This window comes from Protomyctophum bolini, assembly GCF_963924005.1.
Source record: "Protomyctophum bolini genome assembly, chromosome: 11".
Lineage (NCBI taxonomy): Eukaryota > Metazoa > Chordata > Actinopteri > Myctophiformes > Myctophidae > Protomyctophum > Protomyctophum bolini.
Genome location: NC_137872.1, coordinates 40,781,843 through 40,798,522, shown reverse-complemented (window position 1 = coordinate 40,798,522; position 16,680 = coordinate 40,781,843). Strand labels below are relative to the sequence as shown.

General features: G+C 41.7%; 1 protein-coding gene across 1 annotated transcript in view; it reads left to right on the top strand.

The window, feature by feature from the left end:
- The window catches only part of grid2ipa (glutamate receptor, ionotropic, delta 2 (Grid2) interacting protein, a), a gene marked incomplete at both ends in the record, with an annotated part of 140,979 nt that overhangs the window by 16,350 nt on the left and 107,949 nt on the right, over nt 1–16,680 (top strand). The window contains one exon of the mRNA XM_080775228.1: nt 15,816–16,069. Within this exon, the coding sequence (XP_080631354.1) occupies nt 15,816–16,069 (254 nt within the window). The remainder of the gene's footprint in view (nt 1–15,815; nt 16,070–16,680) is intronic.

Sequence of the window (16,680 nt, the reverse complement as noted above, 5' to 3'; positions counted from 1 at the left end):
GAAATATTGAGCACTGTTGATACAGAAACAGGTATTTCAGAAAGAAATCTTGATACCTCCGTCCTATAGCTAACTGTAAAGCTTCCATTCATTTCCCAAATGTATATGCCCCCCAAAAAAAAAGAAAAGCAACAGTTCCCTGACACCTCTTCTTAATTGTTTTTACGACATTAAAGGGATAGTTCAGATTTTTGGAATTTAAAGGGATAGTTCAGATTTCTTTTTATTTAAGCTGTATGAAATACTTGCCATTAATATAGTAGTTGCAACTGTATTCATTGATTGCCCGAGTCCCCTGGTGGGAGTTCTGCTCTGGTTTTGGTGAAGGTTTTAGCCAGAAGAACAAAATAATACTCTAAGAAGAACAAAACGGGAAGAAAAAACAACCTTTCATAATAGCATTTTAAATATCCATCGTAACTAAATACATAGGCAGTTTGTTTTAGTGTTGAGTAACACAACAATTAATGATATTCTATATTTTTTGTAAAGCACGGACAAATTATTGATTCAACATTTTATTCAGTTTGTAGAATGGTTACAGTTCAACAAAAGTACAGGTCAATACAAAAAACCTGATACGAGGAAACAACTGTTCACAACGGTCCTCCATTTTTCAATTAATCTGAACATTTAATGACATACAACTAAAATCGTCTAAATGTAAACTACAGCAAATCTGGGGAATCTGTAACATGGCAGTAGACCAGTCCGTTCACATAGTAAGTTTACGTGCAATTAATCTATACATGGAAACATTTGTTTCATCGCCATCCTATTAATCTAGAATTAACATGCTCATATATATGTAATGCATTTAAACAGTTTAGCCTTAAACAATCGTTTAAAAAATACCATATGGATCAACATGTTACACTTGGTTGTAATGTGGATTAATATGTGTGCAGTCAGGACATTTTCAGTGGCTCAAATTAGTACAATTCTAACCAAGAGTCAACAGTTTAAATCCAGTGTGTACAACCTTGTGAAAATCTAAATTATTTGAATTACTAAAAAGCTTTTCCACAAACATCACAATTATTTGGGTTTCTCTCCAGTGTGAACTCTCTGGTGGGTTTTAAGGCTCTGCAATCTAGAGAAATGTTGTCCACACTGACCACATCCATAGGGTTTCTCTCCAGTGTGAATTCTCTGGTAGGTTTTAAGGCTGTCCCAAATGAGAGAAGTGTTGTCCACACTGATCACATCCATAGGGTTTCTCTCCAGTGTGAATTCTCTGGTGGCTTTTAAGGGTTGCAATTTGAGAGAAGTGTTGTCCACACTGATCACATCCATAAGCTTTCTCTCCAGTGTGTATTTTCTGGTGGCTTTTAAGGTGTGCAATGCGAGAGAAGTGTTGTCCACACTGATCACATCCATAGGGTTTCTCTCCAGTATGAATTCTCTGGTGACTTTTAAGGCTGCCCAAACGAGAGAAGTGTTGTCCACACTGATCACATCCATAGGCTTTCTCTCCAGTGTGTATTTTCTGGTGGCTTTTAAGGTGTGCAATTTGAGAGAAGTGTTGTCCACACTGATCACACCCATAGGGTTTCTCTCCAGTGTGTATTTTCTGGTGGCTTTTAAGGTGTGCTATTTGAGAGAAGTGTTGTCCACACTGATCACATCCATAGGGTTTCTCACCAGTGTGCATTCTCTGGTGTATTTTCAGGGTGGCCTTCTCAGAGAAGTGTTGTCCACACTGATCACACCCATAGGCTTTCTCTCCAGTGTGTATTTTCTGGTGGCTTTTAAGGTGTGCTATTTGAGAGAAGTGTTGTCCACACTGATCACATCCATAGGCTTTCTCTCCAGTGTGTATTTTCTGGTGGCTTTTAAGGTGTGCTATTTGAGAGAAGTGTTGTCCACACTGAACACATCCATAGGGTTTCTCTCCAGTGTGAATTCTCTGGTGGATTTTAAGGCTGTGAATTTTAGAGAAATGTTGTCCACACTGATCACATCCATAGGGTTTCTCTCCAGTGTGAATTCTCTGGTGGCTTTTAAGGTTTGCAATTTGAGAGAAGTGTTGTCCACACTGATCACACCCATAGGGTTTCTCTCCAGTGTGTATTTTCTGGTGGCTTTTAAGGTGTGCCATTCGAGAGAAGTGTTGTCCACACTGATCACATCCATAGGGTTTCTCTCCAGTGTGAATTCTCTGGTGGCTTTTAAGGTTTGCAATTTGAGAGAAGTGGTGTCCACACTGATCACACCCATAGGGTTTCTCTCCAGTGTGAATTCTCTTGTGTTTTTTAAGGTTTGCAATGCGAGAGAAGTGTTGTCCACACTGATCACATCCATAGGCTTTCTCTCCAGTGTGTATTTTCTGGTGGCTTTTAAGGTGTGCTATTTGAGAGAAGTGTTGTCCACATTGATCACATCCATAGGGTTTCTCACCAGTGTGCATTCTCTGGTGTATTTTCAGGGTGGCCTTCTCAGAGAAGTGTTGTCCACACTGATCACATCCATAGGCTTTCTCTCCAGTGTGTATTTTCTGGTGTATTTTAAGGCTGGACATTCTAGGGAAGCGTTTACCACACTCATCACAGCAGTGGTGTTTTCGCGTATCCAAGCTCCTTTGTTCATTCACCTCTGGTAGAACAGGTAAACCAGGCGGTTGATGCAACACTGAATTGGAAACAAATGAAACATTGCTTAGTTGTACTTAATGGTCTTAAAATCGCAGAAACTAATGTGAAGTCAATGTACACAATTTCACATTAGCTTCGACGATCTGTTTAGAAAAGGCGACAAACGACAGTATTTCAAGTCGATGCTAATATCAAAACAAAACAAATAAACATGACTTTTTATGACTATATCCATATAGACATAATTAGACACAGTAAGTAACTTACAGAGGTCTTGATGATCCTTGGGTCCTCCCTGTTGAGCAGAATTGTTGAGAGAGTTCATCTTCAGCTGAAGTCTGGAGTCCACAGTCAGATGTGATAAGAAAGGATTGATATCCTGGAGGAGTGGTGGAGAACTGACAGCTACAAACTCTTCTTATACTAGAGAGTCTGAGGTGGAACCACTAACTGCTTGGTGTTGATTGGCCAAAGAGGAGAACAATAGAATAATGTCTCCACCAATCACAACCTAACAAACTGCTGCATGTGCTCCACCCCTCTCTAGCTCCTCCCCCAGGTAATGTGCTCCACCCCTCTGTAGCTCCTTCCCCCCTCTGACGCTCAGCTCCTCTCTGACGGTAGACAGACGTTGGACTGATGTGACGCTCAGCTCCTCTCTGACGGTAGACAGACGTTGGACTGATGTGACGCTCAGCTCCTCTCTGACGGTAGACAGACGTTGGACTGATGTGACACTCAGCTCCTCTCTGACGGTAGACAGACGTTGGACTGACGTGACGCTCAGCCCCTCACTCCGACTGTAGACAGACGTCCTGGACTGCTGGACACGTTCAGCCCCTCACTCTGACTGCAGACAGACGTAGCCCCTCTGCTCCGACGTGCTGCTGATGGTCAACTGGTTCAGTGATCACTGGACTGACGCCACATGGCGTGCTGATGGCGTCAATCCCGGACGAGCCCCCATGAAACTGTAACAGGTCCCAGTGAGGTGACCATGTATACAGCTATAGTTGATCATGAAGTAGCCGATCTCTGTGAAATTAGGACAGAATGATGTAAGACAGAGACGGTGGTTGTTTGCTCTTTCAGTGCCGTTTATTTTTAATGAACACATGTATAGCCCTAGCCGCAATTTGCAACTCTAGATTTATTTTTACAATGGGCTGAATATAGAGTTGCAACACCCTCCATCCACTTCCTATTCATCTTTTTTGGTTTGTGATCTGCTTGTCTTAAATGACGTTAAACTCACCAACATTGCAGCTGCAGTCCAAGCTTGAATTATCCTCTTTCAATCTGCCGAGCTTGTTTTTCATAAAAATCCCCCGTAGACATGTTATGAGCTACTTTCTGTCCAAAATATTAGAAGAGTGACATTCCGAACTGCCATTTTGTATTTTTTCAACGTGCCGTAAAACAAGACGTGAGGGGGAGCGCTTGTTTAATAGAATCTTACCTGCGCAGGTAAGACACCCAAAGAAGAGGCCGACGCAGTGCGACGCCCCATCACGCACAGCCTTCTATTAAACAAGCGCTCCCCCTCACGTCTTGTTTTACGGCACGTTGCAAAAATACAAAATGGCAGCTCGGAATGTCACTCTTGGAATATTTTGGACAGAAAGTAGCTCATAACATGTCTACGGGGGATTTTTATGAAAAACAAGCTCGGCAGATTGAAAGAGGATAATTCAAGCTTGGACTGCAGCTGCAATGTTGGTGAGTTTAAAGTCATTTAAGACAAGCAGATCACAAACCAAAAAAGATGAATAGGAAGTGGATGGAGGGTGTTGCAACTCTAGATTCAGCCCATTGTAAAAAAAAATCTAGAGTTGCAAATTGCGGCTAGTATAGCCCATGTTTTCTTATTGCATCATCATGCTATTATGTCCATTTTACAGTCATATAGAAATGTCCTTTACAGAAATGTATTCATTTAGAATGTCCAAAACAATGACCAATGAATGCAATGCATCTTGATTAACTCCTTCTCAAGTGTGCACATATTACACTATAAAGTTTAACCATGATAATTAATCAATCAGGGTTTTATTAAGAATGTTAGCTAACATTATTAATACAACCCTGATTGATTTTAATTTATAGGCTCTTGGAGAATGGTGAAAGTACAGTGGGGACAACAACAATAACGGCACATAACACATTTGTATCATCACACTTTTGTGTCATCACACACATATAATGCTGGACTCAGCTGAACCCAACCTGAACCATACTGCTGGGGAGTCTTAAAGCTAATGATATAGCCACTTAGCACTCAAGCACTTTACATTACAGTAGTTCACCATTGCGTTTTTACTCATCAAATTACCCCATGAATTGTAGCCACACCTGCTCAAAACAACACTCTTTTAGTTACGTACTAAAAACGGACATTTGTGTTACTTTTGTGCCTTACCAACCTGTGAAATTAGGACAGAATGATGTAAGACAGAGACGGTGGTTGTTTGCTCTTTCAGTGCTGTGTGTAAACAATGACGTTAAAATGGCGCTCTTGTCTACTAGTGCTGCAATAACGAAACCACTGCCTAGCACTGCCCCCTACTGTTCTGGAAGACACATGGCAGGTTTACAACAGAGTTGATATGCAGAATTAAATGAAATGAATACATCATAAACAAGTTAAATATCAATTTTGTGACCACACAATAGTGGGCGTCACATAATTATGCAACATTCTAGAAATAAATGCTAACTGTGAGATTGCTTTGTAAGCTTCATATTTAATTAATCTAAACTATATCCAAATTATAATAGCTTACATTGATGTATTAATATAAGTACATCCTATCAGTCTATGTGAACGTGCGTAAAGTAAATGCAGGAGTGAGCATGAATCCCAAATAACAGACACTGTCACTGAAACAAAATAAATAAAAAACATTACAGCGCAGAGAGAAAGAAAGTCAAACTCAATCAAACGCAGTGGAAAACAGAACAGTCTTTAATTGTGATTCAACATAAATCAGAGTGCCATACAGCATACCTGGTGTTTTCTGGGAGTTATTCCATGTGGTGCATAAAAACAGCTGGTTTATAATGAACCTTAAAAACCTCAAAGGAGTAGTTCCTATACCAAACACTCTCCATTGGGACTCCTACTGGAGACTGATGTTCACAAACTATATGGTAAGGATATTATGTACATGCAATGAGTATCTGGATAATATATGTCTGACAGTATTGAAGTGGATATTAATTAATGCAGCAGAGTCAAAGACGATTGCTCTACATTATTTCAGTAACATCAGAACCAACCAGCTCTGGTGAAGAAACAACTGCTCATACTGTGATTTACATCCCAGCATCTTACAAAGAAAAACAGTTGGCCTATTTGTTTTCCAAAAAACAAACTGCCACTCACCCCTAAAATGATTGCAGCCAGTCTTCAGAAATAGTACACAAGCCTTCATATCTTGTCTTTTAACAGTATACTACCACATCCCCTGTACTTTTATTATTATTTTATTAAGGTGCAATGTAAGTTAAATTTGTTTCCACTTTAGTATAAAAGACAGTGGTCTGGTTTCTGTACAAAACTGGTCAAGGCCTAACAACAAATTAGTATATTGTCAAATCCTCTTAGTCTCTAGCCTATTGTGTAATGTGTAGGCCTGTGTGTATTGAATTAGTTTCAATAGGGTTGTGATGACTGCACTTTTATTCAATGTTTTTTTTTTTTTTCTCCAATGCTAAATAATGAACAAAACCCACATTCCTACCCCAGGTTAAAATGTAAACAGGCTAAATGTTTTTTGTTTAAGGCCTGGATGGTTCTTAACTTCCTTAGTGTGAATGAAAGCAAAACGGAAGTCCTGGTGTTTGGGCCTGGCCCTGGTGTTGTGACTAAATCAACTGTAGATTTAGTCGACTAAAATCTTATGACATTTAGTCGACTAACACTAAGACATTCCAGGTGACTAAAATATGATAAAAACTAAATGAAGTTTCAGTCCAAAAGACTAAATGACTAAACTAAAATAGAAATGTGCTGCCAAAAACAGCACTCTGTCGCACGTCTCCTATACTGGAACCTCGCAGACGTGACCATATAACTCCTGTCCCTCTTCACTGGCTCCCCGTCCATTTTAGAGTTTATTTTAAGACTTTATTGTTTGTCTTAATAATAATATAAAACTTTATTTGTATAGCACCTTTCAGAACAATGGAGAATAAAAGAAAAGCAAGGCAACGACATTAAAAAACAAGCAGTAATGCAATACAGTGGAGGACATGAATAACAAAAAAAATAAAAAATAAGATATCAATTAAAAGCAATGTTGTAGAAGTGGGTCTTGAGCTGAGCTTTAAAAATGTCTACAGAGGCTGCCTGTCGAAGGTACAGTGGGAGCTTGTTCCACACCGACGGCCCGTAGAAGCAAAAAGCTGCTTCCCCGTATTCTTTAGTTGCCATTTTTTTTTGGCAAAGCGAGCAGGCCAGCAGTGGAAGACCTTAGGGGGGGGGGGGGGGGGGGGGTTTGGGACATATTTAGGCAAGCAGTCATGTAGGTTGAAATCACTGAATGGGCTGGCAGCACCGCTGTGTATCTCTGTGACCTTGTAGATTGGTTTATATACCCGGCGTGCGTCTGCAGGCCAGTTGAATCTTAAAGGGACACTTGGACTCCTGGACTACAATTCCCATAATGCTAATAATAACTGCTCCTCCTTTTGGATAGGGCGAGGGGCTGTCTTACTGAGCCAACATGTATAGTCCAGGAAGAAAGTGAGCTCAGTGTCCATGACATCAGAGACACTGGGTTCACTGCTAAATCTAAAATCTAAAATATCTAAAACCACATATTACACACATGAAGACCCCCAGGAAAGCGTTCTAAATCTTCTAAACGTCATTAACATATTATGTTTTTGCAAGTGAAGTGTGGCTGAGCCCCATTGCCCCCTCATGAACAGCTCTCAGCGGGTAAATGGAGACCCAATTGGTCTCCGGTTCTAACTCCGATGTTTTTGATTTCCCCCCCCCCTGGACCCCCCTGGGGTTTAAGAGGTTTTAAGGTAACTAAAAAGGCACGTCTAAAGAGCAGAGGTGACCGAGCTTTTGCTGTCGTATATAGCCCCCCAAATTGTGGAATGACCTCCCCTCTGCATGTCAAACTGGCCCCCACCATTGAGACTCGCCTCTTGGCTTTTAATTCCGTTTGAGAGTTTCTGTGTTTTTGTTTGGCTTTGTTATGTGTTCTTTTGTGTGATTTCTGCTGTTTTTAGCTTCACATTGTATTTGCTTTCTGTACAGCACTTTGTAAACGCTGAGTTGTGAAAAGTGCTATATAAATAAATTGGATTGGATTGGATGATGGGTCCACTCAAAAAGACAAAAAAAACCAACCCAAAACAGAAATAGTTACAAATAGTTTGTGATGGATGAACTGCACTCAAAACTGTAGTAGAGATGTTTTCAACAGCAAAGTAGACGACATTACTTTATTTTCTTATACTATGAACGTGTCTTTCAGGGGGTTAACACTATAATGTCTCAGACTAGACACTTTTCCCGTCTGGCAGTGGCAAGTACTTGTCGTGTTCCATTTGCCCAAAAGGTCATGCCCAAAGGTCATGCCCCACTTGCCCCCGAAAATAAATTGTTCATTCTGTAAATGATAGGTTAAAGCGTGTAGAACAAATTAATGTTAAATCGAATCGATAACTGCCGAGTGGCGACAGACAGTCACTACAGGACAGTCACTACATGAGAGAAACTGCAGCTATTAGTTGTAAAAAAGTAGCATTATTATTTTCTTTATGAATATAGCCAATACAATAATATTGAATGAAGGTGGAATGCACGTGACCGTCGGGTCGGTTGCCCTAATAGTGAGAGATTTATAGATTTTGGGGCATAAATAATATATTAGAAGCTTTTTTTTTCAAGAATAATAGTACCACAGACGAAAAACAGTCTAAGTCCAAATTTCATTCTGACCCCTCCACGAAAAGGCCTCGTTGTCCTGAACCCTTATCTATCATTTATACATTATGGAACAATAGTGTGGACTTAGACTGTTTTTCGTCTGTGGCATTGAACAATGTCACCATGGTCCACATACTGTACACTGTACAAAAAATATTTTGTTTTTGTTTTTGTTTTTCTCAAAAGGGCACATTGCTGTCCAGAGGGCAAGGGCAGGTGGTGCTCTAGCACCCCCTGGTGTCTATCTGTGCGCGCCGATCCAATTCTGATCATTTTTATATTTTTATAGAACACGTGGATACCATATCACAATAGTACAATATCCCAATCACAGATGATATCCAGTCTAATATCATGATATGGATATAATTACTATGAAAACTTCCTCCTGCAAGAAGGAAGCAGTCACGCTTTCCTGTTACTCTCTCTTGCCTGTAACGCTTGACTGTTACTCTTGCCTGTAATGCATGGCAAACTTGCTCTTTTACACCTCCGACAGACAGCTTTATGTAACTACACTCTGCCCTTTTCCTCCTCGCGTGTGCTTTGAGGAGCCTTTGCTTGTACGTTTTCATGCTTTAGTTCCTGCGGTCGCTTCTCGCCTTTAAAGCTATCATAATAATAATATGTCAACATTTTAATGACCTTTTTTAATTGGTATTCAGACAGCCAGCAATGGGTAAAATGCTCCCAAAAAAATGTAGTCTCTGTGACACATTCAAAGATGTTCCTAGAAGCTTTGTCATTGGTCGATTTGCCTGTCTATTTCCTAATTGGTTAGTCATTTCAACCGGGTTTTTTTCAACCAATGACAAAGCTTTTAGGAAAATCTTTGAATGCACATTGTGCCCCCTAGATGTGTCACAGAGACTACATTCTTTTTGGAGCGTTTTACTCAATACTGGCTGTCTGAATACCAAAAAGAAATATTCTTACAGCAGCTTTAAGGCGTCTTACTGGTATTGATACTAGGGATGCCCCAATCAAGATTTTTTTGCTCCCGATCCGATTCCCGATCATTTGAAAATGACGTCCCGACTTCCGATTAAGAACCATTAACGAGCTTCAGTTAACAGTTGTTAATTAAACAAACTGGTCATCCTGTACAACCTGTTTACGTTGGAACATGGAATATGTTCCAGGGGCCACAAGAAAGCTCCGCTGGAGCCGGATTTGGCCCGTGGGCCACCAGTTGAATAACACTGCTCTACATCCTCCCTGTGGGGGCTCCTCACTGGCAGGTGAGAATAACACTGCTCTGTGTCCTCCCGGTGGGGGCTCCTCACTTGCAGGTGAGTCAGTACAGTTGGCTGACACTGCCCTGCATCCTCCCGGTGGGGGCTCCTCACTGACAGGTGAGTCAGTACAGTTGAATAACACTGCTCTGCATCCTCCCGGTGGGGGCTCCTCACTGGCAGGTGAGTCAGTACAGTTGAATAACACTGCTCTGCATCCTCCCGGTGGGGGCTCCTCACTGGCAGGTGAGTCAGTACAGTTGAATAACACTGCTCTGCATCCTCCCGGTGGGGGCTCCTCACTGACAGGTGAGTCAGTACAGTTGAATAACACTGCCCTGCGTCATCCCAGTGGGGGCTCCTCACTGGCAGGTGAGAATAACACTGCTCCGCGTCCTCCCGGTGGGGGCTCCTCACTGGCAGGTGAGTCAGTACAGTTGAATAACACTGCTCTGCATCCTCCCGGTGGGGGCTCCTCACTGACAGGTGAGTCAGTACAGTTGAATAACACTGCCCTGCGTCATCCCAGTGGGGGCTCCTCACTGGCAGGTGAGAATAACACTGCTCTGCGTCCTCCCGGTGGGGGCTCCTCACTGGCAGGTGAGTCAGTACAGTTGAATAACACTGCTCTGCATCCTCCCGGTGGGGGCTCCTCACTGGCAGGTGAGTCAGTACAGTTGAATAACACTGCTCTGCATCCTCCCGGTGGGGGCTCCTCACTGACAGGTGAGTCAGTACAGTTGAATAACACTGCCCTGCGTCATCCCAGTGGGGGCTCCTCACTGGCAGGTGAGAATAACACTGCTCCGCGTCCTCCCGGTGGGGGCTCCTCACTGGCAGGTGAGTCAGTACAGTTGAATAACACTGCTATGCATCCTCCCGGTGGGGGCTCCTCACTTGCAGGTGAGTCAGTACAGTTGAATAACACTGCTATGCATCCTCCCGGTGGGGGCTCCTCACTGGCAGGTGAGAATAACACTGCTCTGCGTCCTCCCGGTGGGGGCTCCTCACTGGCAGGTGAGTCAGTACAGTTTGTGGTCTCGCATAGCCAGACAACTATATTCCACAATCTCAGAATGCTACATAGAGTCTGGAACTACACCTCCCGAAATCAGAGTAAAGGAAGCTGCCATTTTCCGTTCACGGAAATATATTTTAAAATATCTTTACATTTTCTTTTTTGTATTTCCGTTTCTGCTATATAAGCAAAGACAAAACGGAAGTGGGGAGGCTCCACTTCCGCTTTATATTTTACTCGTGACAGCTCTTCCGTTGCTCCAGACTGTATGACGGAAGCATTTTGGAAATTGCGAGAGGCAACAGTCTGGCAACGCGAGACTAGTACAGTTGGATACAACTATGTGTGTTTGGGGAGGAATTCATTGCAGGGGTCACTATGACACCTTAACCACTAGTACTAGTGGTTATCAAACATTTTATTTGCAAGGACGGACCCCACAGGTCCATTTGGTTCCATTTGTACACTCTCAGAGTTACAGGCCTGTTATAGTCATTCAGGGCTAGCGTGTATCTAGTAATGGGCTAATCAAATTGATTTTTACAAAAATGTCCACTACAATCCAACATGGATGGCGATGACCCCTGACTATAATTGGCATGACGACTAAAAAAAGAAAAAAAGTAATTGGATAAAACCGGTATCCCGACCTGTTTATTAAAGGGTGGGCACAAAAACCCTCTACAGTAGCAATGGTTGAAATATAGAACTAACTTACACACACATTATTAAGGTCTGCTGATGGTAATGTTTGACAATGTCTCCCCCCACTGGACAGGACCTGTCACTGAACATTCATGTTTGAAGAATGATGGGGGTCTTTCTACTGCACTCTTCAACCAGTACACAATACACATTGTTGCCATGTCTGCTTATTAAAAGCGACTTTGGTCTTGTGTTTCTGTAAAGTCGCTTGTTAAATATTTGTGGTTATTGTTTTTTCGGTTGTTGGTCTTGTTTTTAAAGTGTAGTTGCTCATTTGGGCTTTTGCGTCCTGAATGTTGTTTGACCCGTTTTCATGTCAAGGACCCCCAAATTAACATGTAATTGTCCGATGAACACCATCTGGAAGTATTTTGCGCCCATACACGATTTGTGTGTTTTAAAATGTTTCAAAAATAATTCCACATTCTTTTCAAGATTGTTTTGAAATATAAATTTGAAAATAACCGATCGATATAGGCTATATTAGGTTTAAAGTGCTCTTGGTCTATAGGTCACTTCTTTTGGGCTTGTTTTCATAAAACGCAGGTTGCTCGCTTCTCTCGCAAAATCTGGCAGCTTTACGAACAAACCGCCAAGAAATAAATGTCCTGTTAAAGTCCTAAGTTGTACGAGTATAGAACAAGATGTGCTTATTCTGTACTTCATCGGTCACTCAGTATTATTAGGTACTGTATGGGAGGATAGGGACACTTCACTCGAATGCTGTCTTTGTTTTAGCAAAACGTATCAGTCTTAAAGGACAACTTTAGTTTTCTTCAACCAAGGTTCACGTTGTAGGTCGTTATTAGAGAAAGTAAAAGATGAGGGTTATTATTTTTTAATTTGCTGCTTTCTTTTTATCGTTTTAGCGATTTTAGCTATTTTTGAACATGGGGCTAAATGTGTATTTTTTATTTTATTTACTATAGTCCTATACTAGACCCCAGGCAATATACATCTGGCCACAAAAGATCACATGCAGGATCCACTGAATGTGAAGGAGGCCTATATACTGCATGGAGGGAAGCCATACTGTGTTCAACATGTCAATTTGTCACCCCCTTCACATTCCTGTGATCTTTTGTGGCCAGATGTAATTTCCTGGGGTCTAGTAGGACTATAGTAAATAATAAAACATATTTAGCCCCATGTTTGAATGCCCCTGCGCCCCCCCCCCCTGCATTCTGGGCGGGAACCCCTTTTGGTGTTTTAACTAAGCATTATATAATGCTTTAACTATTGAAAAATAGCAGATCTACAAGCTCATAGCACACCACCGAGAGGCGCACTACGAGCTTGTAGGTCTGCTTGTTTTTTTTAAATCGTGAAAATGCGGCACAAATCTTTGAATATCTTTCAGAAGACTTTATTTTATTTTATTTTTCGCCGTCAGGCCTAAATGGCTTCAGGAACAGACTCTAAACCTCCCAAATAAGTTGTTTAAAAAAACCGTTAAGTTACCCATATGTCAAAGGTTCTTGTCTCAGGTCACCCTTGTTTTTAATCTACGCCACCCCTGAATTACATTGATACTTAACCCATTCTGACCTGAGATCAGATTCATACGAGGTTTCCACTGGACACACACTGGTCTGATCAACCCATTCTGACCTGAGATCAGATTCTAAAAATGTCAGTCGTTCTTTCGATTTTTCAAAAATAGCAGACCTACAAGCTCGTAGCGCGCCACTCGGTGGCGCGCTATGAGCTTGTAGATCTGCTATTTTTCAATAGCTAAAGCATAACATGATGCCAACACCAAAATGGGTTCCCGTTCAGAATGGGTTAATAGCACCCTACATTTACATAATTTAGGTCGCACAACAACTGACCTCATCACACCCTGTACACTCAAGATACGCTCCATTATATGGCCAGTGCCTGCGATCTCAGGCGTCTTACTGGTTTATTTTAATATTCTAATTCATTTTAGTTCAATGTTTGTGGTGTTGTGCTGTCAAATGGCCTCTTGATAAGAAGGCAATGCCCTTACATTTGCCTTCAGCCATTGTGGCATTACACGAATGATGTCTTGTCTTGGTGTTGTGTTGTGTTGTGTGAGATGTTCTGTGTGATATATCAGGGGTTGACACAAGGTCTCAGATGCACTTGCTCATCGGGCAATTCATGCATCTACTTGCCCACAGGTCCTGCCCACGGAAACAAAATTGTCCATTATAAAATAATGGGTAACATTTGAACTATATACCGTTCAATGTAATACTTATTTTTGTACTTTCTGTACGATAAAATAGTGTCTGTCAAATGCCTACATGAAAATGACTATGGTTTCACACTTGTTGTTTTATATTTTCAAGTGTATAGCGCACTGAAAACAGCACATTATAGGTAAAGGTGTTTAGACAGATATCTCGTGTTGTGTTTATAGACTGTTGCGTCCACTCTCAAACGAGCAGTTGACCATGCAGTCGGGGCAACCCGAAAGCAAACTCCACCTGTTTTAGCCTATTCATAGTCTGGATTTTCGGTGGTGAGCTGAAGTAAAAACAGAGAGAATGAATGAAAAACCTTTATTTATATAGCATAGTACAAAAATAAAACTATAAAAACAGCAGGCAGCCATTTTCACAGGGTCAACAGTGAAAAAAAACATAGCAACAAAAAGGACAATAAAAACACACAGATAAAAACACAAACAGTAGAAATGCAGTGTTATAGGTGACCAAATGCCTGTCTGAACATGAGTGTTTTTAATTGTTTTTGTTTTTTTTTGTTGGGAGAGCGGTGGTTTGCTCTTCACCGCGGCTCCGTGATGTAATGTTGTAGTTGCGGGGGTTACCTCACCACTGATAAATCAGACTAGGAATAGCGCTTTAGTGTCAACGCCTGTATATGGTTGTGTTTTTCTGTTGGAACAGCTAGACTGTGAAGATGAATATCCCTGAAGGGTACAATAAAGACAATTATTATTAGTATTATTACTGTTCACTTCTGTAATGAAAACATACTGACCTCCTGAGGTCAGATTGCAGAACACATCACTGCACGTTGTATGCTGCAGTCGGTTGGTTCTCTCATTGACATCTCGGCAGGCTGCAACATTGGCATATTTTCATTTATAAAGCCATTCTTGGTGATCCGCCTTCTTACATTCCCTCCAAATTCGACTTGGTCCAAAATGGTCTAAACCTCAGGTCAAATGCTTGGCTATTATACAGTGTGTAGTACCAGCATTCAAATCCGAGGGGGGTAAAAGAATAAATGTCTGGCCTTCTTTGGCCCTTCTACAGTCCAGACTAACATTGGCTTTGAAAGTTCCCTTGAGAAGTTTCAAAAGGATCATCTTTAGATGTACAGTCCAACACCTGCACATGTTTGGACATGTACTCGCTCTATGTTCATGCCTATTTAATATATTTATTATTTCCGTTTATATTTTGTACATTGTGCATTTTGCCCTGCTACTAAAAGATTAGCACCGTGGTGAATTGTTGTATTTATTTCATAGGTACTTTGAGGTGTATTTTGACAATGTGTTTTTACTTTAATGGTTAAATACAATAAAAAGGTTTTGAGAAGAGCCTGGATGTTGTCATTCAGCTCCACACATATCAATGGAGTATAGCCTAGCTTGGCCATACTAATATCACACTGCGTAATTCACCGAGGGCAAAACATTTCTTTTTTTGCACTGGCAGATTTGTGTCTGGCCACTGCGAGGCTATCAATGAAAAGCCCTGGATGTCCATGAGAATATAAACTAAAAGTCCTCTATACAGAGGACAAAGGGCTCCATTTTCGTCACCGCTAAACCCCATATCCCTAAACTTCTTTGCCTTTTTTTCTTCTTTTTTTTACCATTTTTACTATTTTGAAAAACACGTTTGAACTAGGAAATCTACATTGACACGTTGTGAGCTTGTAGACTGGCCATTTTAACTATTCAAAAATGTTTTGCAAAATAGTAAAAAAAAAAAGAAAAAAAGGCAAAGAAGTTTAGGGATAGGGGGTTTAGCAAAAATGCATAGCCCAAAGGGCCGATTCATACTCCTATTTTACCGATGTTTCGGCGCTGTAGTGCCGAAATGATTTTGGCTCGTCAGAAATGTTCAGTAGCACCGAGCCGACTTTAGGACGGTACCCGCCCCCCCCGAACCTCAAATGACGTCAAATTGTAGGCTCTACAGCGCCGAACCGACTTTTATTCGGCTCTAAAATAGGAGTATGAATCGGCCCAAAGAGTTCCATCCGTTTCTCAGGAGGATATCTCAACATATCTCTCTCTCTCTCTCTCTCTCTCTCTCTCTCTCTCTCTCTCTCTCTCTCTCTCTCCCTCCCACCCTCCTTCCCAGACCTGGGCCTGCCCGCCACCAACCAGAACTGGCCGGAGGAGTTTGGCTTCCGGCTGGGCGGCGCGGGGCCCAGCTACATCCTCACGGTGGTGGAGGGCAGCAGTGCCCACCTGGCGGGCCTGCAGCCCGGAGACCAGGTGGTGGACATCGAGGGCCAGGACGTCACCAACCTCAGCACGCCCGCCCTCATCGCCCTCGCCCAGACGCTCAAGACGGTGCCGCCCAGCATCGGAGTGGTGTCTCGCATTGAGCAGGTATAGGTCCGATTGATTGATTGGTTGATTGATTGATTGATTTAACCCATTCTTGGTGTTTTAATACTTTCAGCGCCATTGCCGTTGATTAATGGAAATTGCGCTTTTATAGTGCATTCGATCGATCGAGCCATAATGCTACTCACGTTAGCCGGTTAGCTAGCTATATGTTGTTAGCGCAGCACTGGATCGCCCATCTTAGATCGTCGTCGCCATAATAATCCATTCTATCCGTTTCTTTCAATGGCCGGTATATCTCCTATTCCTTGTCCCAGATGGCATTTTGGTCAAAACAGCGTTTCTTTATTATTATTTTTTAATTGTAAAAATGTGGCGCAAATCTTTGAATATATATTATTTCAGAGCGAACTTTTTTAACTCAAATTCTTGCCTCTGAGGGGTTCCTGGAATAATATATTTTCAGATGGGGGTCGGTGGCCAATTAAATATCATTTTTGGGGTCCTTGACATGAAATATTGACCACCACTGACGTAGAAACATACGTATTTCATAAAACTGTCGAAGAATGTTTTCTCTTATTTCAACGTCAGGCCTAAATGGGTTTCATACATCACCAACATTTGTATTATTTGACCTGGCTTAGACCTGG